The 24670-nt window shown below is 42.4% G+C and overlaps 1 protein-coding gene across 8 annotated transcripts in view; it reads right to left on the reverse strand.

Annotated features, from left to right (window-relative positions):
• GATAD2A (GATA zinc finger domain containing 2A) overlaps window positions 1-24670 on the reverse strand; it is an 81284-nt gene that overhangs the window by 20764 nt on the left and 35850 nt on the right. For all 8 annotated transcript variants that reach the window (XM_069962234.1, XM_069962233.1, XM_069962232.1 and 5 more), the window contains 2 exons: window positions 3316-3569; window positions 995-1121 (listed from right to left, as the gene is read on the reverse strand). In XM_069962234.1, coding sequence (XP_069818335.1) covers window positions 995-1121; window positions 3316-3569 — 381 coding nt within the window. The remainder of the gene's footprint in view (window positions 1-994; window positions 1122-3315; window positions 3570-24670) is intronic.

Consider the following 24670-nt stretch of genomic DNA (forward strand, 5'->3'; position numbering starts at 1 on the left):
TGCTACCAGATGCTTGTCCCTCTCCACTGGTCAGACAGTACCCACTCTGGTACAGTGGACAAACAAAGTTAACGAATATTTTGAACCACTACCACCACCCATTTAAAAAAAACAAAGAAAAAAAACACATGGTTACTGTGGGTCTCATATAGAGCTACACTGCCACTCATTATGATATATATCCCAACCAAATCACCACTCCCCACCTAAATACAGAGAACACACACCGTAGTGTTTTGCCCCTATTCCTACCCAACCCACTTATCCCCCTTCCCCTCCTATCAGGTCTGTCTAACATGCTGGCTCTTATCCTTTGTCTTACAAATGTTATTGAGTTATATGGTCCTGGTAATTCACAACAGCCATTGTTTGGTAAGGCACATTTTAAGACGGAATGACCAATTTTTCATATTTTGGATCTATTCCACAGTTTAGACCAGAAGTTTCAAACTCATGGCCCTCTAGTTGTTGCGAAACTAAAATTCTCATCATGCCTGGACAGCCAAGATTAAAGCATGCAGGCTTAATAAAAAGGCTCTGGTTACCTATCCACGCTCAACCCATTGTCCTCCTGTGGCGTCTTCCAGGTCCCCTGATGAATGCAGCCGCCACTTCCGAGGCAAACTGTTCTGGCAATGGCAGCAACTGGCTGAGATAGGACAGTGCCACGGCCTGCAATTGGCTGAGTGGGCTGTCACTGCAGAGGCTCGTTTGTGGCTGCATTCAGCAGGAGACCCGGTTACACTGCAAGAGTACGGAGAGGTAATAATAGCTTCTTTATTATTTTTCATATATCACCTTAAACCTTTAAAAAAAAAAATGCATAACACTGTGTACTACTTTGTTAACTTTAACTATTTCTATTTTAAAAGATACAAACCCAATGGATTAAAATTACAGTGAAGTGAATTCAAACCACGGAATGTACACTGGGAAAAAAAATATTACATAAAAAAATTAAAGCAATGGAACAAAGTAGAGGTTATGACCTTACCAAAAAAGTTTCAGAAGTGGGCTCCTTTGCCTGCTTTGTTAGGCCATTCATCCTCGGACTTGAAGGTTCATTATCAGATAAAACTATAACATCTGGAGAGGGCGCCCTCTTTTCTCTCTTAATTTCACTGAGCAAAACAAATAGATACATAAAGGCATTAGCTTTTCCACCCATTCAAAGCTATGATTTATTATTGTTGTCATCATAACCAGAACTTCACTTTGCAAGTGTAGAACTTATAGGCTTTGAATCTAATATTCCGGAATACTCTAAGGGCTCGGCCACACTAGCATTTTTTTTTGTTTCTAACGGATCCGTCCATATTAAACGGATGAGCATAAACTAATGAGCAGACTGATTCAAACGGATTGCAAAATGTTAATCTTTTTTTAATGGTCCGTTTGTATTTTGGCTTTAAAAAAAACTGACTTTTGTACATCAGTTTGCATCCATTTGCATCAGTCAGCATCCGTTTTTCTATCAGTCTATTTTTCTTCTTTGGTTTATTGCTGCTTCTGCGCATGCTCAGTGCAAAAATGGATGGAAAAAACCCCAGATGTGAACGGAAATACCTTCCGTTTTAGATCCGTCCTCATTGACTACAATGTAAAAAAACAAAAAACAAAACAAAAAAAAAAAAAACGGAAGTGCACTTTCCGTTCGTGATCCGTTTTGTTAAGAGGAAAGAAAAATACTGCAAAAACTATTTTTTCTTCCGTTCAAAAAAAAAAAAAACTGATCTTGAACGAATTGCATGCAAACGGAGCACAATTAGGGCAAACGGAGCACACTAAAATATCATGGGAATCTTATAGGGATTTTAACGGATCCAACAGTTTCCATTTTGCTTACTCCAAAACGGAAAAGGTAGACGGAATGGTGCCGGATGGTCAAATGCTGATGTGAATGTAGCCTAAGACATACAGAGATGGGGAGTGAGCACCAGGGTAAAGGTTCTCGAGCTGCTAAACTAAAAGCAAAAACTGATTTAGCCTCTTTCACGTCACTTAATGAACTATTCTGCACATTCTAAAGGCTTGCTAACGTTTATACACAGACCTTCCACTGTTTGAGGATTTTAGTACTAAAAGATGTGTGACATTTTAGTAATCCTACCGCAGGACAGTGCAGTCAGTCTCTTTCCAACCTGACATGGCTGACCAGAGGGAACAATACATTATACTTAACAGAATAGAGCACACACACTACAGGAGAGACTAGAACCTATGAATTATTCAAATACAATGTGCCATTAATTCCAGCAACAGAACAGGCCACAGAACTCTGGCGTTAAGATTTTTACTGGAGTACTCATAGGTTACAACAGTCTGTGGCATTATGTATAATTGGAACATTCTCCAGTCTACTTGTGTATAGGGTACATAGCAAAGGCCCAGATTTGAAAGAACAAACTGCAGATTGTCATTTTGCTGAGGCAGTGTGGACAGTGAAAGGCACCCAGTAAAACAGGCAACACTGAGCAGCACATCATTAAATGCACGTAAGCATTAATGGATGTTAGCTGCACGCAGAACTTAAAGATTATCTCCTAAAACAAAAATGCAAAAGGAAAACTAGCATATGGGTGATATTTGTTACAGTTGCCACTAGATGGCACAAAAGCCTTTAAACATGAAATCTATAGCACCATCATCATACTTATTTCCCATGATAGTTTTGTCACTTAAAAGACAACTTCACCTAAAACGCATAATAATCACTTTATGCATGGCTTCTCTGTGTCACATTTTTAGGTTCTGATCAAGTGTTCAGTAAATCCTCACATACCTTAGGCTACGGCAAAATAGAAGTAGTATGTTGTAGTCACAGCAATGTGTTTTTTATCAGCAATCCTCAATAGCAGGGAACACACTACAACTGGGGATGCACAAATATCGCCTTACTTTTTATGATGTACGGCTCCTCCAGGATTTCTCTATAGCATCCACAACCCACTTCCAGAAGCAAACTATACAGAGTTGACTATAGGTCAAATAACTGTAGACATTAGGAGCCCGTTGGACCACTCTGTGAGCCAAGCTGACTTTTTAGTGACCATGCAATATAACCTTGTATAGACATGAAGAGCAAACACCACAAGGGATAAAAGTATGCATATAACATACAGCTTGTGTTCAGTCTGTATTGAATGGCAGATTACTACCTGGACACTATTATACAGTGCAGACAGGGAAGATAGTACCATATACCCTAACTTTATGATTGACAGCTTTTGACCACAAAACACATACAAAACAAATACAAATAATGCTACTTAGCAACACTCAGATTAATTCATTGATGCAAGGACTAAAACGCACCTCTTTGATGTACTCATATCCATTGGCTCTTCTCCTGTTGGTACCTCCACTTTAATAGTAGCCTTCACCTCACCACTTTTCAGAAGTCCAGGCATCTTTCCTGACCCAGATTCTGTCTTCATTGTGAGATCACCATCCAACAGTCCCTTCTCAAGTTTTACCTTCTTGCTGACAATATCATTCTGTGTCACCTCTCTCTCCAGCGCCCTCTTTTGACTCCTTGTCCGGCATGCCTCATCTGCCATATCGTTGGCCTAAAAAGAAACATGTAGATCATGATGATGCCAATAGTGTCAACAGAAAAGCCTGCTGGACAGAGATTACATGGCTACTAGATTATCTGTGTTTAAGTACAATTACACATCCGAATACTCATGACATGATGAAACCAAATATCTGCAAACTGCCCAATGATTTTAGCAGTAAAGCATCCAAACTCCAATCTAACTGTCTGTACAGGCGAAAGCTGACCTGAACCACAGAACTTCAACCGGACAGAGGTTGTGTAATGGTCGACACTATATGAAAGATGCAATCCAGAAGACAAGACGCACGAGTCTGGGGCACTAAAAAACTAGCTACACCAGTTAAATCATAGTCCTTATCCCAGCCAAAGAGAAAGATATGGACTTCTATTTTTACCTGTTGTCAGAACCCCAGGTTGGCATCTTACAGTAGCAACTAACTAGTGTACATTTTCTTTACAACGGAGTCTACTCTTCATTCCAGGACAGATTTGGATACAGTTCTGAGAAGGGGACGGCAAACCCCAGGTGGCATTACGTTGTGACATCAAGTCCCCACGTGACCTCTTTATTTTCCCAGGATGCTGCTGTAGACACAAAAGCACTTTCTGGAAAACCGGCCTGAACTGGTTCCAGACAACGAGAGCTGCAAGTGGCGTTAACCCCTTGCAGTGACACTGACACCCGCCTCTCCCTACACCCCCCCCCCCCCCCCCCCGCAGCCACCCCTTCAAGGCCTGCTGCTTCTGACATTCCTGTACAGAGTCCAAAAGAGCATCATCCTTGAAGTGAAAGAATACCACATTGATGCCAGTCAATCCAGTTCTGTTACATTATACTACAGTTATATACTTGCTCATACTGTCTGCTTAATATAACCTTAATTTTACTTGCCAATCATAGGTGAGGAGACCCTTCCGGCCTACCCTACTGCTAGCTGTGGTTCAGAATGCACAAGGAACAAATTATAATATTTGAAATAAAGAAAGACTCAAACTATCAGTTTACATGGCGATGGCCTGCATGGTATTATTCAAAGAAAAATTTACTACCTTTAAGAAACCATTAGAAAATTTGTAGAAATCAGGTGGCTTTCCTCATCAAGACAGCACATGTCATCAGCTGGTGACATAAGAAATATCAGAAGAATCAGAAGGTTCACACTACATTTTTGCAATCTGCTTTTTGTCATCCATCCAACATCAAAATGCATCTTTTTTAACATATAAAAAAATAAGGTCAGCTACATTTGGAAGTTAAAGGGGTAGTGCGGCATTTAATATTTATTCACTAGATAACACACATTACAAAGTTATACAACTTTGTAATTTGTGTTATTTAAGTGAATGGCCCTCTTCCCAGTGTTCCCCCCACCCCAGAAGTGTATTCGCTGTTGACCCCGGCCGCCATCTTGAGTCGACAACGTCATCTTCTGAAGGCTGGCCGAACCGCTCATGTCCGGGATACCTCCGTCCCGGGACCAGCTCCGGCAGCGGGACCAGGTACGTATAAGGGGATCTAGCTGGGGGTCGGGAGCCTGTCACCCCGGCACGGGAGGTGACAGGTCCTCTTTAATGGAATATCCACCTTTGGGACTCTTACCAGGATTGGGATTGAGGGCCTCCCAGCCTGCTTTGGCCTGCACGTGACTGCCACAAGTGGTAAGAACACACACAGCAAAATGGGCTGTTTTACGCAATTTACATAACTCACAGAGGTTAGTGGGAGCTGTGTAACCAGAGCTGCGCAAAATACAGTTTCTGCAGCTCAGGAACCACAGATACTAATTTTGCTGTGCTATACTGTTTGTGCAAATTCAGAGCCCTTTACTTTTTTCACATTTTGTTATATTGCAGCCTTGCGAGCAACCATCAAGTACGCTTGAACTCTTAAAGGAGAAGTCCAGCGAAAATTTTTATTATTGTATTGCCCCCAAAAGTTATACAGATCACCAATATACACTTATTAGGGGTAATGCTTATAAAGTGCTTTTTTCCCTGCACTTACTACTACATCAAGGCTTCACTTCCTGGATAACATGGTGATGTCACGCCCCGACTCCCAGAGCTGTGCGGGCTGTGGCTGCTGGAGAGGATGATGGCAGAGGGACACTGAAGGACACTGAGCATCCCTCTGCCATCATCCTCTCCAGCAGTCACAGCCCGCACAGCTCTGGGAGTCGGGGCGTCACATTACCATGTTATCCAGGAAGTGAAGCCTTGATGCAGTAGTAAGTGCAGGGAAAAAAGCACTTTATAAGCATTTCCCGTAATAAGTGTATAGTGCCCTATGCGTGACACCAAGAAAAATTATCATGTCCCTTTGGTGGTATTATGGGAATATGCTGAGGGTATTGTGTTGCTGGGTGGTGTAGTGCAACCTTAGGGACCACCTTCTGAAACCTTCCTGTCATGGTGGGGTCAGATGGTGCTGGGGCCCTTGTCTTCTTCAGCATACACACAGGGACATATAATTTTTAATTAATTATAATTCACACAATAGCGGTGAAAGTATATTATGACTTTACTTGAAGGATAACTATATACAATCCAATACAGGGGCATCTGATGATGGCAAACTGTTGGCTTGATCAGAGTCCTTTGCTTCCGGGGGAGGGTTACCTTGGTTACTATAGCTTAGACTTGGTGGATAAATAGGATTTCAAAGAGACAGACCTGTTCCAGAGACTTTATAGCTTTCTGCCTTTATAGCTTTCTGCCTTTATAAGGTACGTGTGAATAGGTACTTGAAGTTACTGAAGAGACTTGATGCTGTCGACACTCGCTATCATGTAGGAGGAAGACGCATGGACACACTGACTTGGAAGCCAGGAAGATGTGGACGGTGAATGGGAACTGTCACTGAGGAGACCACACAGCCCTTCTGGGTAAAAGGTGGGCGAAGCTAGCTTTCCCCTGGCCAATCACTGGAGTGTGATAGGTTGCAGGGGAGGAGCACTGATCAAGCTCAACACTGGTCTCATTAGAGATTAATATATATCAACATATTAAATAAATACATAGCAGAAAACAATACCACTACAAGAGAGCTAAGGAAGAGCAGCAAATACAAATACATACAGACTGTCTAAGGTTGCCAATAGCAACAATACATTTCCAGACGCCTGACAATAAATACCGTTCTGGGCCATTACAAGTGTATATTGGGGATTGGTATCAACTTTTAGGGGCAATACAATACATTAATAAAATTTTTTGCTGGACTTTAAGCATTTGATTACCAGTGGCTAAAGCTGGATGCAGCCCTAGGGAATCCTGGAAACATAGATACAGACTGGGGCTAGGTTCAGACGCTGTAACTGTGCGGCTGTATTTGCGGCTGTAATTGTGCGGCGGTATTTTTGGTGCTTCGTGTGTATGCTTGGAAGTATAGGATATGCGGCTGCACAGTGCACACTATGTCTGAATCTACGGCCCGATCGTAAACGGACCCGTAAAAAATGAACAAGACCATTGTTTGCGGCTGGACATGCGGCCGAGGATTGACAGGCGGTCCGTACGGAGTACTTCAAAAATAGCCGGCAATGATGCCGAATGCCGATGCCTCTAATAGTTAATATATTAAATTACTAAAACACATTTTCTTTGTAATAAAGACACTTTCGTTGTTCAATAATTTATTTCTAACGAATCCATCATTTTGCAATTAAATATACTGTTAAAATAAATAGATATATAAATAAATGTATATTTATCTATATATTTTTTGACAGTATATTTAATTGCACAATAATGGATTAGTTAGAATTAAATTATTGAACACCGAAACTGAATTTATTTCCACGAAAATGTGTTTTATTAATTAGTTAGTACAGGAAGCTCCATAAGCCGTTAATTCATATTCCCGGCAATAGAGCATTCTGTACTAATCATCACTTAACTTTAATTAAAACATCAAATGTTTCTTCTAATTATGTTATGACAATAGCATTATTAGAAGAAACATTTAGAATTATATGTGCGCTCAGCTAATTGGCTGTTCGGCTGAGCGCACATATAATGAGCCGGTCTGCAATACAGTCACTTCATTGTGCTGCGGACCAGCGAAGAGGACACATCGGGGTGAGTATAGAGCTCTCCCCACCCCCTCCCCTGCACTGCACCCCTCCCAGCAAGGAAGGGGGGGTCACTTAACCCCTTCCTTGCTGGGATGGGTGCAATCTGGCATCAGTCTGGCCCCCAAGGGGTTAAGGGGGATGCAATACATCCTCCCTTAACCCCTTGGGGGCCAGACTGTAAGCAGCGATCTGTAAAGATGCTGCATACTGTAAGGAGCACAACACCGCTCACAATGATGGGTGTTGTGCTCCTGTTTGTGTTTTTTTTTTGTGTGTTTCTCCCTTTTTGTTTTTCAGATATCGGTATCCTGTGGATTACGTCGGATTCCGTGGACTACGTCGATGACCAGCGGTTGTTGTTTTAATTTTTTTAATAAAATGGTCAATGAGGGGTGTGGGGTGTTTTTATTTGAATTAAAAAAAATTTAAACTTGTGTCTTGTCTTTATTTCTTTACTTTATAGACTTAGTAGTGGAAGCCGTCTAATAGACGGAATCCATTACTAAGTTGGGGCCTAGTGTTAGCCATTTTATACCGGCTAACACTAACCCCCCATTATTACCCCAGTACCCAATGCCACCAGGGGTACTGGGAAGAGCCGGGTGCCAGTGGTCCCGGAGAGTCAAAATTATTTTTAAAAAACGCATAGGGTCCCCCCTATTTTTATAACCAGCCGGGTTAAAAACCAAACGACAGCAGCCTGGTAACACCAGGGTGGGAAGAGCCATTGGTTTAGGCCCTCCCCAGCCTAAATCTTACCAGCCTGCTGCCGCCCGGTCCAGGAGCGCCAATTTTGACGCTCCGGGACCACTGGCACCCGGCTCTTCCCAGTACCCCTGGTGGCATTGGGTACTGGGGTAATAATGGGGGGTTAGTGTTAGTCATTTTATACCGGCTAACACTAGGCCCCAACTTCGTAATGGATTCCGTCTATTAGACGGCTTCCACTACTAAGTCTATAAAGTAAAGAAAAAGACAAGACACAAGTTTAAAATTTTTTTTATTTAAATAAAAACACCCCCACACCCCTCATTGACCATTTTATTAAAAAAATTAAAACAACAACCGCTGGTCATCGACGTAGTCCACGGAATCCGACGTAATCCACAGGATACCGATATCTGAAAAACAAAAAGGGAGAAACACACAAAAAAAAACACAAACAGGAGCACAACACCCATCATTGTGAGCGGTGTTGTGCTCCTTACAGTATGCAGCATCTTTACAGATCGCTGCTTACAGTCTGGCCCCCAAGGGGTTAAGGGAGGATGTATTGCATCCCCCTTAACCCCTTGGGGGCCAGACTGATGCCAGACTGCACCCATCCCAGCAAGGAAGGGGTTAAGTGACCCCCCCTTCCTTGCTGGGAGGGGTGCAGTGCAGGGGAGGGGAGAGCTCTATACTCACCCCGATGTGTCCTCTTCGCTGGTCCGCAGCACAATGAAGTCACTGTACTGCGGACCGGCTCATTATATGTGCACTCAGCCGAACAGCCAATCAGCTGAGCGCACATATAATTCTAAATGTTTCTTCTAATAATGCTATTGTCATAACATAATTAGAAGAAACATTTGATGTTTTAATTAAAGTAAAGTGACGATTAGTACAGAAAGCTCTATTGCCGGGAATATGAATTAACGGCTTATGGAGCTTCCTGTACTAATTAATATTTAATTAATAAAACACATTTTCGTTGAAATAAATACAGTTTCTTTGTTCAATAATTTAATTCTAACGAATCCATCATTGTGCAATTAAATATACTGTCAAAAAAAAAAAAAAATATATATATATATATATATATATATATATATATATATATAAATATACATTTATATATATATATATATTTATTTTAACAGTATATTTAATTACAAAATGATGAAATCGTTTACATTTAATTATTGAACAATGAAAGGGACTTTATTACAAAGAAAATGTGTTTTATTAATTCAATATATTAACCATGAGAGGCATCGGCTATAGTGCAGAGGATCGCAAACCCCGGTAATAGCGATTCATGTAAACTGTGTTCCCTGCTTTCCCAGATGCATCCAGAGGTGTTTGCATCACTTTCTTAAGATTTTGTTATTTTTAGTTGAACCAGATTTCCAAGTAAATGACCGTATGTTTTGAGCCGCATGTCTATTTTTTCCCACGGCCGCAGTTTCACCCGCACATTTACAGCCGCATAAAAAATACAGCCGCACAGTTACAGCATTTGAACCTAGCCATAGGCTGTATTTTTGTTTTCCAGGACTTCCTACGGCTGCATCCAACTGCCTGTCAAGCAGGTGGTGGTGGTGCAAATTATAGAACCTACGGCAGATAAACTCTGTAGATTCCTGGAGGCACATGCCTCTAAATCCGGGGCAGGGGGGCTTCATGTATACTCTACCATTTTGATACGTTAAAAAAAACCCACACACGATAAAAAAAATACAAAATATAATCTTTTGAAAAAATTATTTTTTCACAAAGAAGAGTATGAAAAGCCTCCTAAGCTGTCACTCTCAGCATCCCGGACCCCGCACACAGGACGCAGCCTCCATGGCTGTCACTACTGGCATCCTGGACCCTGCACAAAGGCCACAGCCTCCATGGCTGACACTCCCTCCCTCCCCCCCTCCCCACACACACACACAGGCCTCACTCTCCTTGTTATTTGTGAGAAGGCTGTGGCCCGTGGCATCTACTGTAGCATCTACAAGGTTAAAGAGACGGCTTAAGCTGTTGCTCTATGTTGGCTATTTGAAGTTAGCGCTGCTGTGGGCGGACCGAGGAGGTGCCGGAGCTAGCAACCTGTACTCTACGTTAAGCTGTGCTATTGTGCAGCTCAACATAAAGTATTGAATACCAGGGAATTTTTTTTTTGCACCGAGTATCAATAGTATAAATCGATATTTCAATGCATCACTACTCCTGACTAAATGCATGAATGGTTGAATTTGCCAGGCTGTTTTATACACTAAGAAAGCTACACTGTTTTTGTAACTCATTCTACTTTCTCGTCATAGATAGATCTTCCAAAAACACTTTTACTCAGATTGTGTGTGGTATTAAATCTACTTTCACTATATTCACTTCAAAGGAACAGAGCTGTAAAACTGCATACAAACTGAAGAGTGGCACCGATTCTGGAAGAAAACAGCTATGTATAATCCTGCACAACTCCCATAAAGTGTGCTAAAACATTGAACCTAAGGATCCAGAAGGAAAATGCTTATGGCTCTAGCTAGCAATTGACAGTTTGTCATCTACTGCCCCAGTTGTGGACAGCCACTGAGACCTTGTTGTATGTTGAACAGTGACAGCATTAACACCCATCATGCACCAAGGGGTTCTTTACTGTACTGCAAAGGCAATTAGCAAATCCTTCATGGAGTCACTTCAATTTACAAACTATTTAAATATTGTCCTTTTACAGTTAAAAAAAAAAAAAAAAGGTGTATGTACATATCTGCAACATATGTTGGGTTCTAAATTATATTTTTGGGGAACAATAACACTGTAAAGTCTGGAAAGAACTAGAAATAAATTTATATTTTTGGGTTCAGTGATGTGTGGGCATTCTGAATAAGGTAATGCCCACCAATTAGCCTCAAATGGGCTACCAACAGGTCAGTGCCCAGAATATCCTGCCCTTAATTCCTTGTAATAAAACACGTCCTACTACATCTATCACTTCTATTCACTTTGATAACATACACCTTTAGGCCATTTTCACACAACTTATCTTTTGCATAAATCACGGCCGTTGTGTCAATTTGCTCCGGCCGTAATCTCCATTGTGTGCAATGATAAATTGCGATGCGGGTGCACACGCATCCCATTTCAACAGAAATAAAGATTTTCACTGATACCGGCCGTTCTTTGACTCACAGAACGCCCGGTGTCACAGAATGCCTGATGTCTTACATAGTGTGAACCCGGCCTTACAATGCTTCGACAACATAAATAAACCTTCCTTTCTATGACTCCTGAATGACAAATATGACACCACTCAGCAAAGAAAAACATTTGGCAGAAGATATACAATAATTACTGTTGTAACAGACATCTTTGTAATTCCTTGGTATGTTTACCTAAGAAATTGTTGAATAATATACAAATGTTAATTTGTTGTTCTTTGCATTTATAAAAAAAACAACAAAAATGCAACAAATATGCACAATATAATAATGCCAGCAGAGACAGCAGAAGGATTGAAGGAGGGGGGGGGGGGGGGGGGGGGGGGGAAAAACATGCACACTTAATGGGAAGTAAGAGGAATTTGCAACGTGACGCCAGCAGTGGGAGCAGTGAGACGAGAAGGGACGCAGCAACACAGCAGCTCTTGAGGATCAGCCAGTGTACAGCTGTCTGCCTGAGCACAATGGGTTAAGCTCTGCCATTTTGGTGTCATTCACTGATATGTCCATTAACGGTGTTCCAGAGTAAAATGGAAGTCGTTAACCCTTTGCCTCCAGCACTCAGCAGGAGAAGGAAGTAAAGTGCTTCACTGCAAAACTTCCTGCATTCTCTCACCGTGGAGGAAAGCTTCTTAAATTCACAAAAAGGTCTCACGAGGAGGGAGGGGAAGAAAACAAACAAACACATACTTAATAGAGATTGTAAGTTCATATTACCCTGCTCGTGCCTTACTTCAATAACCATTAGATCACTACTGGAGAAGGTCTCTTCGCACCAAAAGGGAAACACAGACGCCTCTTTACCAATAAAACATGCTTTTCACCCAATTTACAAGGCATACTCATATTAACCATTACACATCTGCACTAGTCTGCAGATTCCACACCATATCTTCCACATGTAAATCAGCTCTGAGAGAGAGGATATTACCTAGATTGGAGAATGGTAGACCTGCCCAGCCACACAGCAATATATCTCACGGTTTCGTGTTTGTTTGGTTTTTTTTTTTTATCATGATTTTATAATCACGGAACACAGACATTTTTTCTGTGGGTATGAACACAAAATGCAAGCATATTTATATATTAATGCATATATATTATATACACTATATATATTATATAGCAACATCCAAACTTTTATTGCAACTACACAGCAGGGTGCATGATTTGTCTGCACCATGTGAACATAAAGCTGTGTAAGCTTACCCAAAGTGTATCTGACAGATTTTTTTTCAGCCAAAGCCAGGAACAGAATATAAACAGAGAACAGGCCACAAAGGAAAGACTGAGATTTCTCCTCTTTTCAAATGCATCCCTGGCTTTGGCTTTAAAACCTGTCATATAAATCTGTGTAACCATTAGTTGCAATCGTAGCCCAATAATAAAAACGCACACTGGGTTGTAATGCTGTAGCTGTCACTTGTAGCAGTCGAAAAATCACCAGCCCATGAAGTTGCACATTGCAAAAGAGCTGGTTTCCCTGCCCGACCACCTCCACCAGTAGCCACAGGCCATAATGGGTATGTGTGTTTTTTCCATATATAATTGGAGAAGGAGGAAATAAGCTGCATATCTTGCCCTACCACGCTCTCCCCTGTGGGTCCCCTGCTGAATCCACAGCAAAATATCCAGGTTCCAGGTAGGTAGGTTCTGCTGAACCTGTGCCATGAAAACCGCAAGCTGATTAGTCAACCCAACACCTAGTCTTTGGTCTTTAAGCAAATCTGTCTGGTTATTAATTATGTCATCCTATCTGAGATCTAGATAAAGGAATATAAAAAGGTAGCCAAAGGTAGCCAAAACAACAGACAGTAGAACGATTATCATTTCGGCTGAACATCTGATACAGCTGAGTATTTGTGTTTTCTAAGGGGAGGGGAGAGATAAACGGCAACAAAAGAGCTCTGGCTGCGACTTATCTCTCCAAGAACAAAGGGGTCGGGTGGTGATTGACCCCTATCTCCACCATCATCTGTCAGTGGTTGGTTTGGAGAGCCCTATACGTCTCAGCAGTGACAGCCTGCTTGGGCAATCACTGGCCAGGGTGCTGTCCAGTCTCAGTGATTGGATGAGCGGGATTGTTTAACCAGGACGCAAAGATGAAGCAGGGCGACACTGGGGTAGCATGGATGTAAGAATAGCCTGTTTGGTATATTCTCCTCCAGGGCAACAACATATTAAAAATTTCATTTCAGTGGAATACCCCTTGAAGTGTGCAAATCTAAACATCTATAAACAATTCAGTGAAACTAGTAATTAATATTAAAGTTCATTAAAAGTGCATACTTCTAATACCTTCTATAGATGTTAATAGTAATATGGTACTAATCAGTCACCTCTTAAAAACATGACTAGCTATCACTATTTATGGTACAGATGACAAAGTGATCTTTGACAAAATGTTAATCCACAAGAATACAACATAATGAAAAATATGTTTATTTCTACCACTGTACATGGGTCTCCATTTACTGGCACTGGACTGTTGATTGTGAACAAGGACATTCAAACAAGGCAGAATTGCAGAATCGAGCAGTGTAAGTGCCCAACCCTTAGTGAAGGGAAAGGGAAACTAACCTGCTGATGTGGGTCGCTGAGGATGAGTTTCTAACCATCTTCTGCACTGTTTTCATGTACTTTGTAGTTTAACCCTTTGAGGACCAGGCCCAAAATGACCCAGTGGACCGCGCAAATTTTGATCTTAGTGTTTCCGTTTTTCCCTCCTTCCCTTCTAAGAGCTCTAGCACTTTCAGTTTTTTATCTACAAGGCCATGTAATGGCTTATTTGTTACAGGAATAGTTGTACTGTGTAATGGCGTCATTCATTTTACCATAACATGTATGATGGAATTCCAAATATATTATTTATGAAGATATAAATTGGTGAAATCGCAAAAAAGAATGCAATATGGTAACGTTTGGGGGGGTTCCTGTGTCTACGTAATGCACTATATGGTAACAGCGACATGATACTATTATTCTATAGGTCAGCCCGAACACAACCATATGCAGGTTACACAGATTCTCTAATGTTATATATTTTTTTTAAATGAAATCTTTTTTTTGGCAATTAATTATAAATAAAATGGGCCTATTGTGACGCTTATAACGGTTTTTTATAAAAAGTGATCAAAACGTCCGATCTTCACACATATGGTATTAATAAAAACTAGAGATCATGGCGGAAAAAATGACACCCCATACAGCCCCGTAGGTGGCTGTATGGGGTGTCATTTTTTCCGCCATGATCTCTAGTTTTTATTAATACCATATGTGTGAAGATCGGACGTTTTGATCACTTTTTATAAAAAATTTTTTTTTATATATATATATATATATATATATATATATATATATATATATATATATATATAAATATATATATATATATATATATATATATATATATATATATATATATATATTATAACAAAATCGGTAATCCGCGCACTTTTTTCCCTCTTTTCGTGTACGCCGTTTACCGTTCGCAATGACGCTTGTTATATTTTCATAGATCGGACAATTACGCACGCTACGGTATATTATATGTTTATTTGTTTATTTATTTTTATATGTTTTATTTATATAATGGGAAAGGGGGGTCATTTCAACTTTTATTGGGGGAGGGGTTTTGGGGTAGTGTGTTAGTGTTTATAACTTTTTTTTTTTTTTACACATTTGAAGTCCCTTTGGGGGACTTGTACATAGATTAGTTTGATTTCTACACTGATGAATGCTATGCCATAGGCATAGCATTGATCAGTGTTATCGGCGATCTGCTCATTGAGCCTGCCTGTGCAGGCTTAGTGTAGCAGATCGCCGATCGGACCGCACGGAGGCAGGTGACAGACCTCCGGCGGCCCGTTTTACCGACCGGGTCCCGGTCGGTAAGTGACAGGGGACTCCCCCTATCACTTACACTTAAACGCCACGGTCGCGGCGTTTAAGGAGTTAATGACACGCGGCAGCGCGATCGCTGCAGCGTGTCATTGCCGGTGAGGTCCCGGCTGCTGATTGCAGCCGGCCCCCACCTGCTGTGAAGCGTGCTCCGCTCCGGAGCACGCTTCATAGCCGGAGAAACACCCAGGGCGTACAGTTACGCCCTAGGTCGTCTGGGGACAGACTTCCATGGCGTAACTATACGCCCTGGGTCGTCTAGGGGTTAAAGCGTAACTGTCATGTTTTTTTTTTATTGCAGAAATCAGTAGTATAAGCGATTTTAAGAAACTCTGTAATAGGTTTCATCAGCCAAAAAAGCCTCCTTCTGTACTCAAGAAGCAATCTCCCAGCCTCCCCCCCTGACTTCTTATCTGTGCATTATCAGGCAAACACGTCTTCATTACAGAGAAGCCAGTGAAGACGGGTTCTTCTCTCTCCATTGTAAGCCTATGAAGGGGGGAGGGGCTGAGGGAGATGAGGGAGCAGGAAGAGGTGACATGAAGGTCAGTTGTTTGCAGGGGCGGTCTTGGCATTTCTGGGGCCCCAAGCGAAGTTATGTCTGCCCCCCCCCCTCGACACGCGTTCCAAAACAATAGACCGCTATGTGTTGCCCCCAGTAGTATATACCCCTTGTGTCCTGCCCCCAGTAGTATATACCCCTTGTTTGCTTCCCCCAGTAGTAAATATACCCCTGTGTGTTCCCCCAGTTATATATAGCCCCCCCCCGTGTGCTTCCCCAAAAGTATATAGACCTCCTGTGTGCTGCCCCAGTTGTATATAGACCCCCTGTGTGCTGCCCCAGTTGTATATAGACCCCCTGTGTGCTCCCCCACAAGTATATAGGCCCCCTGTGTGCTCCCTTTAGGGGTATTTAGCTCCCCTATGTGCTCCCCCACTTGGATATAGACCTCCTGTGTGCTCCCCCACTTGGATATAGAACCCTGTGTGCTCCTCCAGTAGTATATAAACCCCCTGTGTGGTTCCCCCAGTAGTATATAGACCCCCTGTGTGCCCCACCAGTATTAAATAGACCCCTTGTGTGCTGCCCCAGTAGTATACAGACCCCTGTGTGCTCCCCCAGTTATATATAGACCACCTGTGTGCCTCACTAGTATATAGACCCCCTGTATGTTCCCCCAGTAGTATATAGACCCCCTGTGTGCCCCACCAGTAGTATATAGACCCCTGTGTGCTCCCCCAGTAGTATATAGCCCCCCTGTGTGCTCCCCACTTGGATATAAACCTCCTGTGTGCTCTCCAAGTTGTATATAGACCCCATTCTGCTGCCCCAAGTAGTATATAGACCCCATTCTGCTGCCCCAAGTAGTATATAGACCCCCTGTGTGCTGACCCCAGTAGTATATAGACCCCTCTGTGAAGCCCCAGTAGTCTATTGCCCTCCTGTGTGCTCCCCCTGTTATATATAGCCCCCCCTGTGTCTTCCCCATTATATAGCCCCCCTGTGTGCTCCCCCCATTTATATAGACCCCTGATGTGCGCTCCCCAAGTTAAACAGACCCCTGTGTGCTCCCCCTCCCATAGTATATAACACAATAAAACAAACACTTATACTCACCTGGGTCCGGGCGTCTCCTTTTCTCTTTACTCTTGTGGCCCCTTGTCCTGGCGCCGATGCTCCAGTGATGTCACTGGAGTCCCGGCACCACAAGGACAGAGCGGCCACTTGTGACTGCTGGGAAAACCCTTCCTGCGGCCACAAGAGTGACTGACAGGAAGGGGGCCAATGTCTCTTGCCCTGTCAGCGCTGCTGCATGTAACTATGAGCGCTCATAGTTACAGTTCAGATGGCAGCAGCCCTGTCAGGCAGTCTTGAGCACAAGAGCAGGGCGTGGGGGCCCCCTCCTGGCGAAGTCACCGGAGGGTGAAGATACGCGTGGAGCTTTCCTCTCAGGGGTGTTCACCCCATGACCCCTTTTTCTTACCCAGGCACCGCTCACTACTTTTTTGGATTGGGTGATATGACTGATATGGTTTTCTTTTCTGTGCAGTCTCTTTTTCATCATTTTCTACAGATATTGTGACTTATATACATATATACATGTGCTCTGTGCATTTGTGGACTTTATAACATTATTATTTATCTTTGAATTATTTGGACAGAGTATTTATTAGGCACAGATCCTGTTTATTTATCTTTCCACTGTATGACACTGGTGTCCTTAGTCATTTGTTTTGACTGCACGTCATGTCTGGGTAATTCATTATCGTTTTATATATCTCCATTTTGGGTCATGGTAGCAACATTATTTGCTTATAACCCCCTGTAGGTCATATACCCACTGATAATTATTTGTGTTTGGGTAGACCATGAACTTTTGTGTTCCTGATTGGAACTTTTAATTGTTTTTAACTGTGTTTTATAATGTCTTGTGTGATTTCCAATATAATTTAATAAAATATATTTGTATTTTTTCATAAATCAGTAAGTGGAGTGCACTCTTGATTAATGTCTAGCCTTTCCCCTTTTTTTGGTTTGCATGTAACTATGAGCGCTCATTACGAGTGCTCATAGTTACAGTTCAGATGGCAGCAGCGAGCGGGGCAGTGGCCCTGTCCAGCGGTCTTGAGCACAAGAGCGGGGCGTGGGGGCCGCCAAGCGATCGCTTGGGGTGCTTGGTGCCAAAGACCGCTACTGGTTGTTTGTAGACTCTCTGGGCACCTAAACCGCAGGATTCTGGGGTCAGAAAGGTCAGTGCTTATCTATGAACTTACTGAGAGAAGATTGCAGGGTGTTGTGCTTTGCAGGACTGCTCCATGCTCAGTCACTCCTAACAGCCCCTCCCCTCTCCATAGCCACATAATGGAGAGAGAAATCCTGCTTCATTTGATGTGAGGGGGAGGCTGGGAGATTGCTTTTTTAGTACAGAAGGAAACTCTTTTAGTACATAAAACCTATTATAGAGTTTCTTAAAATCGCTTGTACTGTTGATATTTAATGTTTCAGAAAAATGACCCTGAAATGACAGTTATGCTTTAATCCATTGCTAATGAGGCAGTTTGGTGCACTGGGAATGAGAATACCGCTGTCTGTGCACTGATCTGCCCCTACTAAGGAATACTCATCAATTCATCACTCCAGCAGTCATTACTGCAGAGCACCGGCATAATATTCATTAGGAGAGGTAGTCCAGCCAGGGCAGATCAGTGCACTGAGGGAGGTAGTCTCATTCCCAGTGCATCACACCACCCACAAGCTTAGATGCTGCACATTTCATAAAATACCTGTATAACACTTGTCTGTGTCCTCTTTCGGCTCTAAAGCCCCAAGCACACAGAGCAAGAGCGGCAGAATTCCGCCAGCCTCCGTGTCATAATGACAGTCTATGGGAGGCTGCATCTCTCAGCGCTGAAGAATGAACATGTTCATTCAGCGAGGGGAAAGGAGCCGCGCACCTCCCATAGACTGTCATTATGACATGGAGGCTGGCGGAATTCCGCAGCGGACTATTCCGCCGCTCTTGCTATATGTACACAGGGCCTAAAATTGCTTAATTTCATTGATGGACAGTGTCACCTAGACAGGGAATCACAGCAGTTGGGTCCACATGCAGGGGATGGGGCCCCTGCTCTGAAGCCCTGCCCTGCTGACAATGAACCAATAAAATGAGGCAAAAGTAAAGAAGCTGACAGTATCACTTTATGCACATGTATAAGGGATCTGTAGCAAATGGATTATGAATATAGTGGCCATAAAATTATATTTTTAATAGTGTTCCCTCATGTCTCCAGTTTTCAGTAAAGTAGGTATGCCTTTAAAGATGCACCATTTATAAAGAGAGGGAAAAAAAGCCTCAGAGGAACCATACAGTGATACGCACCAATATTGGTATGTATAATGGTGTGTTTACACAGGTAGATTTATCTGACCAATTTTGGAACCCAAAGTCAGGAATGGACTTGAAAAGACAAGGGATCTCAGTCTTTCCTTTATGACCTGCACCCTGTTTATAGTCTGTTCCTGGCTTTGGCTTCAAAAATCTGTCAGATAAATCTCTGTGTAAACGCACCATTAAACCCAGGCTGCTGTCCATCTAGCACCATATGTCTCCATGAACTACGTAGGAGTCACATTTCATGCAACTTTAAAGCTGCATGCACATGTGGCAAACAGCATGAGAGTACAGTCTTTCCTGCCATGTGCCCTTACTAAAGCTATAATCACACCTCTGCTGTAGACACGTTTCAGTCTGTCAGCAATTCCATTAGCGAGAGTAGTGCAGCACTGTAGAAATCAAAATGATAAAACACCATGACAAAACCCTGATGCACCCCAATATGAGTGAACAGGGTCCACTCTAACAGATGTCAAACAATGCTGTGTAAACATTATCAATATCTTCCAAATGGTTTTAGCATTACAAGTCATTGACAATATATTTTGGAAGGTAGATAAATTTATACAAAAGCTTCATGCACTCAAGCTAACACACACCATGCAATATTCTGCAACTGCAAAGCTGGGGACTTGAGAGAGTGGGCAAAGTGTAAGGTATGAGAGATTTCACACGGTTGGAGAAGGTGTGGGTTACATGACGGACCAAGCTGTGGAGGGGGAGGGGAAAGGAGATTAGGTGCATCATTAAGATTCAGCAAGAATAAAATCTTGTATTTGCCTTGTTCTCCTTGTGACACAGATGGACATGCAAACCAATCCCAACAGACAAGCTCAGGTTACATGTTTGCTTCACTGCCCTACCAGAAAGGTGATGGTGGGGGAGGAAAGGAGGAAGCACACATCCAGGGTCCATCCAGCTTACCACCAGCCAGGTACCAGCCAATAGGATATTAGATATTTGTAGAAGGATAAAAAGGAATGTACACACACATCTGTCAATCATATACTACAAGGGGAAATGTTGGAAGAAAAGCTAACATTTATTGGATCTGCCTCCTTAACCTTTCAGAAATCAAAAGGGGTTTTGCTGTATTGACAACTTATCACCTATTCACAGGAAACATATTTAATCAATGTGCACCCTTGGTGCACACCACAGGAGAGGCAGATATCTTAGCCTTTTCCATGGCGTTTGCCAGATGTATGCCTGATGGTAGGTCAGGGGATTTGGGGTTTTCGCAGCAAGACAGGAGTCAGTGGGGTGAATGGGGCAGAGCTTGATTTAAAGTAACTCTGTACCCACGATCTGACCCCCCCAAAACCACTTGTACCTTCGGATAGCTGCTTTTAATCCAAGATCTGTCCTGGGGTCAGTTCGGCAGGTCATGCAGTTATTGACCTAAAAAACTACTTTTAAACTTGCAGCCCCGTGTTAAATTGGTGTGGCCTAGAGTGTCTATGCCCTAGGCCTTCACCACCTCTCCATGCCTCCTCACCACTAGGAACATCCCAGGGAAGCATTTCTCCTATTCACCTATCACCTGTGTGAACACTGCACATGTGTTGGATATTTAGGCACCTGTGCAGTGTTGAAACAAGTGATGAATAGGAGAAATGCTTCCCTGGGATGTTCCTAATGGTGAAGTGGGGGAGGCATGGAGAGATGGTGCAGCCCTAGGGCATAGACACTCTAGGCCACGCCAATTTGACACAGGGCTGCAAGGTTAAACATTTTTTAGAATAACTGCATCACCTGCCGAACAGACCCCAGGACAGATCTTGGATTAAAAGCAGCTATCCGAAGGTACAAGTGGTTGGGGGGGTTGTTCAAGACTATGTGGACTGCTAAAGAGTGATAACAGCCCTGTTATGCCTCATCCACACATCAGTTTTTCTTTCTAGGACCTCAGAAATCAGGATCAGTCATGTCCTGGAGAAACCATCAGTGGGGCATCAGTATCTGCAAAAGCAGATAGGAGGGTAATAAATGGCCACAGTGTAGAGCCTGCCTAGAGCTTGCTGGGCAATGCTTAAGTAAAAAAAAAAAAAAACTGGATCTGGATGGCACATCCGTGGGTAGAGAAGAACTTACTGAACATTACAAACAGAGATCATTACAAACTTCAATTCGGGACTGAACCAGACAGAGCCTTGTTGCAAGGGGTTAACCACAATCCTCCTTCACATGTAGGTAAGCACCTTGCTCACTAGCACCTGCACCACACTGCCAACCGGCTGCCAAACTGGGAGGGGGGGGGGGGATATGGTAAAAAAGCGCTAGCAGAAATGCTAAAAACAGCTGCCTCGCCCATAGAAAGCAACATGACATTAAAATCTGTGCATCTTGTATGCATTTTTTGCTGCAAAAGAGCCCAAATAGTCCCACTAGTGTAGTCACCATAGCTTAGCTGTTTTAGTGCGTTTTGTTTAATGTTCAGAAAAACCTGACTTTTACACCAAAATTCTTTGAACCTGCCAAACTTAACTTTTTGCTCATCTCTATGGCATCAGTGGGTCGTCCCTTAAAAAATTGACCCACTGACTTCTATTGGAGATTACAATTCACAAAAATGGACTGTATGGCTAGGTTCACACAACGTCCAGAAAATGGCGGTTTTTGATCTTTTTAAAACATCCGTTTTTGCCTTTATTAACTGACAGCAATGGCAATGCATTGAAGTCAATGGGAGGACAGACGTCCAATGCACACAATGCATTGAAAAACGGCCATTTTTGCCGCGGTAAAAACGGCCGTTTTTCAATGCGTTGTGTGCATCGGACGTCGGTCCTCCCATTGACTGCAATGCATTGCCATTGCGGTCATGTTAATCGCGGCAAAAACGGTTAATTAAAAGCCGTTGTTTGACGTCGTGTGAACCTAGCCTATAAGTGCAGGTCCTACTTTTTTTGTGAAATAGATCATTGGTCAAAAACGGATCCAACGAATGTGTGGATGACCACATTAAAAGCATAAGGTTTTTTTTCCTGTCTGTGAATCAGGATCCTGATTTATGGGCAGGTGAAAAAAAAAAAAAAAAAAAAAAACACCTGATGTGTGGATAAGGCCTTAGGGTCACAGTACTGTCCAAGTAACTACAATAATACAGTGCTGTATAACGTTACCATACATCATATGCACATCAAATTGCATTAAAAGTGCTACCTGTATTGTGTCACCGTCGTTTTAAAAATGTAGATTGCAAACATGCTTCATATCACATCTACTGCTGATTTAAAATTTTTAAAGTTATAACAGGCACACTTTAAGAACATGTACTCCCCGAGAAGCAACTACTAGTAGCTCATGGCTACAGAATCAGACAACAAGTTTTGTTTGTAGTCTGCAACTATGGAGACATAAATTGTAAGGCTATAGAAACAGTGATACATTTAGATGCCAAGGGGTATTAGTAGTACAAGCACCGATGCCATATATGATGGTCTTCCCCCTGGGACCCCAACCAATCACTGGAATGGGGTTCACAACTAGTAATCTAAAAAGACCTTGCCTTTATGGCAGCCTGCCCAACATAGGGCATGCCCAGTTCTTATTTTGTGCTAAAATCAGGGCAAATCACACTCCCACTACTATTTTATTTAAAATAAATTAAATAAATAAATAAAAACACAACTGCATCAAAAATTGCAAGCAGTGTCAAAATCTGCCCCAGAGTATGTCTTGGATATCTGATGCACATGCAGAGGCCTCTTTAGCACAAGCAATCACTACAGGTTTTTCTACAACTTACCTAGTCAGTGCCTGCTTTAGAAACAAAATTGCAACAAATGACAATATGATTTGATATCTGATGCGACATGGAGAGAAAGGGTCTGTTGCACCTCACACCCATGGCCGACACTAATGCCTATCGGCTATATTTAAGAAACCAACGCCAGGATGTTGGTATATAATTTGATCAAACCATATTGCCCCATGTACCACGTCTCCTGGTTCACATGGGGCCCTACACTAACCCAACACTGTCGGTCAGCAACCGCCAACCCCGCAAAGCGTGCACAAGCAGGGAAGGGAATGGAATGGCCCTGCAACCTCAATGTCACAGGACCAAACCCAAAATGTGACTTTTACCCAAAATCTTGCACAAAAGTTTTATACGCCAGACTGACATAAGACTTACATCTCACATACCTTTTGTGTGTTTTAAATTTTTTAATTTGTGATTCTTTGATCATATGATGCAAAGATTTTGCAAACTCCCAGGCTACTAAACCAACATACCTTTTCTAAGTTAAGGAACTAACAAATTATAAGGGGACGCATAAATAATGTAGCAACTGAATCAATGGGAATTACATAAACTACTTTCAAAAGGTGTAAGGCTGGGTTCACATTGTGTTTTTGCAATTTTTTCTTCACAAAAAAAAAAAAAAGATGAAAAAACATGTGTACACTGCGGATGTCAATGGAAAAAATGGATGCATACAAATGCATCTGTTTTTGCATTAAAAGGATTGCAAAAACACCGTGTGAACTCAGCCTTATCAGATGATAAAAATAATAATAGCATGTGGCTTCGGGTGAGACAAAAGCACCAACACCCCAAGTCTCTGGTTCTCAGGCGATTCCTGGTAGGTGGTGACGCACCATCCATGCAGGAATTGCCCCTACTCACTGACTAAGGGCCCTTTTACACAGAAAGATTATCTGACAGATTATCTGCCAGAGATTTGAAGCCAAAGCCAGGACTGGATTTGAAAAGAGGAGAAATCTCAGGCTTTCCTTTATGACCTGGTCTCTGTTTATAGTCCGTTCCTGGTTTTGGCTTCAAATCTTTGGCTATAGATAATCTGTCAGATAATCTGTGTAAAAGGGCCCTAAGGAGGGAAAATCTTGTGGCCGGTGCATCACTGTTATCCAGAAAGCAGCAGTGATGACCAAAAGAGTCGTCACAACAGCTGCAGGGAATCAGGAAAGGTAAATATAGGTTCTTTATTTTTACCTTACCCCTAGCCACATAAGAGGCCCTATTACAAGGAGTGATTATTTTGTAGAGGTTTGCTATAATGATCGATCACTAGCGAAAACTAGTGATTTAGTAGCGAAGGATTCTGAGGTTACCGCATTCACAGATTTCTATCCCTGGATAACCCTTTCAAAACAGCCTGCTAGCCCACTTTCATCTTTAAGACCATATCCAACCATGGAGAGCTTTCCCTCATTCCAGTTAGGGTTCTTTTACAGGAGCCAAATAAAAATGAGCATTCCTAGAAGTGCTCACTTGGCTCACTTTGTCATCCTGCTCAGGCTCACTTTGTCATCCTGCTCAGAGCATGTAATCTCATTGAAGTGACAGGGAAGATA

Source organism: Dendropsophus ebraccatus, chromosome 3, assembly GCF_027789765.1.
Source record: "Dendropsophus ebraccatus isolate aDenEbr1 chromosome 3, aDenEbr1.pat, whole genome shotgun sequence".
NCBI classification, from domain to species: Eukaryota; Metazoa; Chordata; class Amphibia; order Anura; family Hylidae; genus Dendropsophus; species Dendropsophus ebraccatus.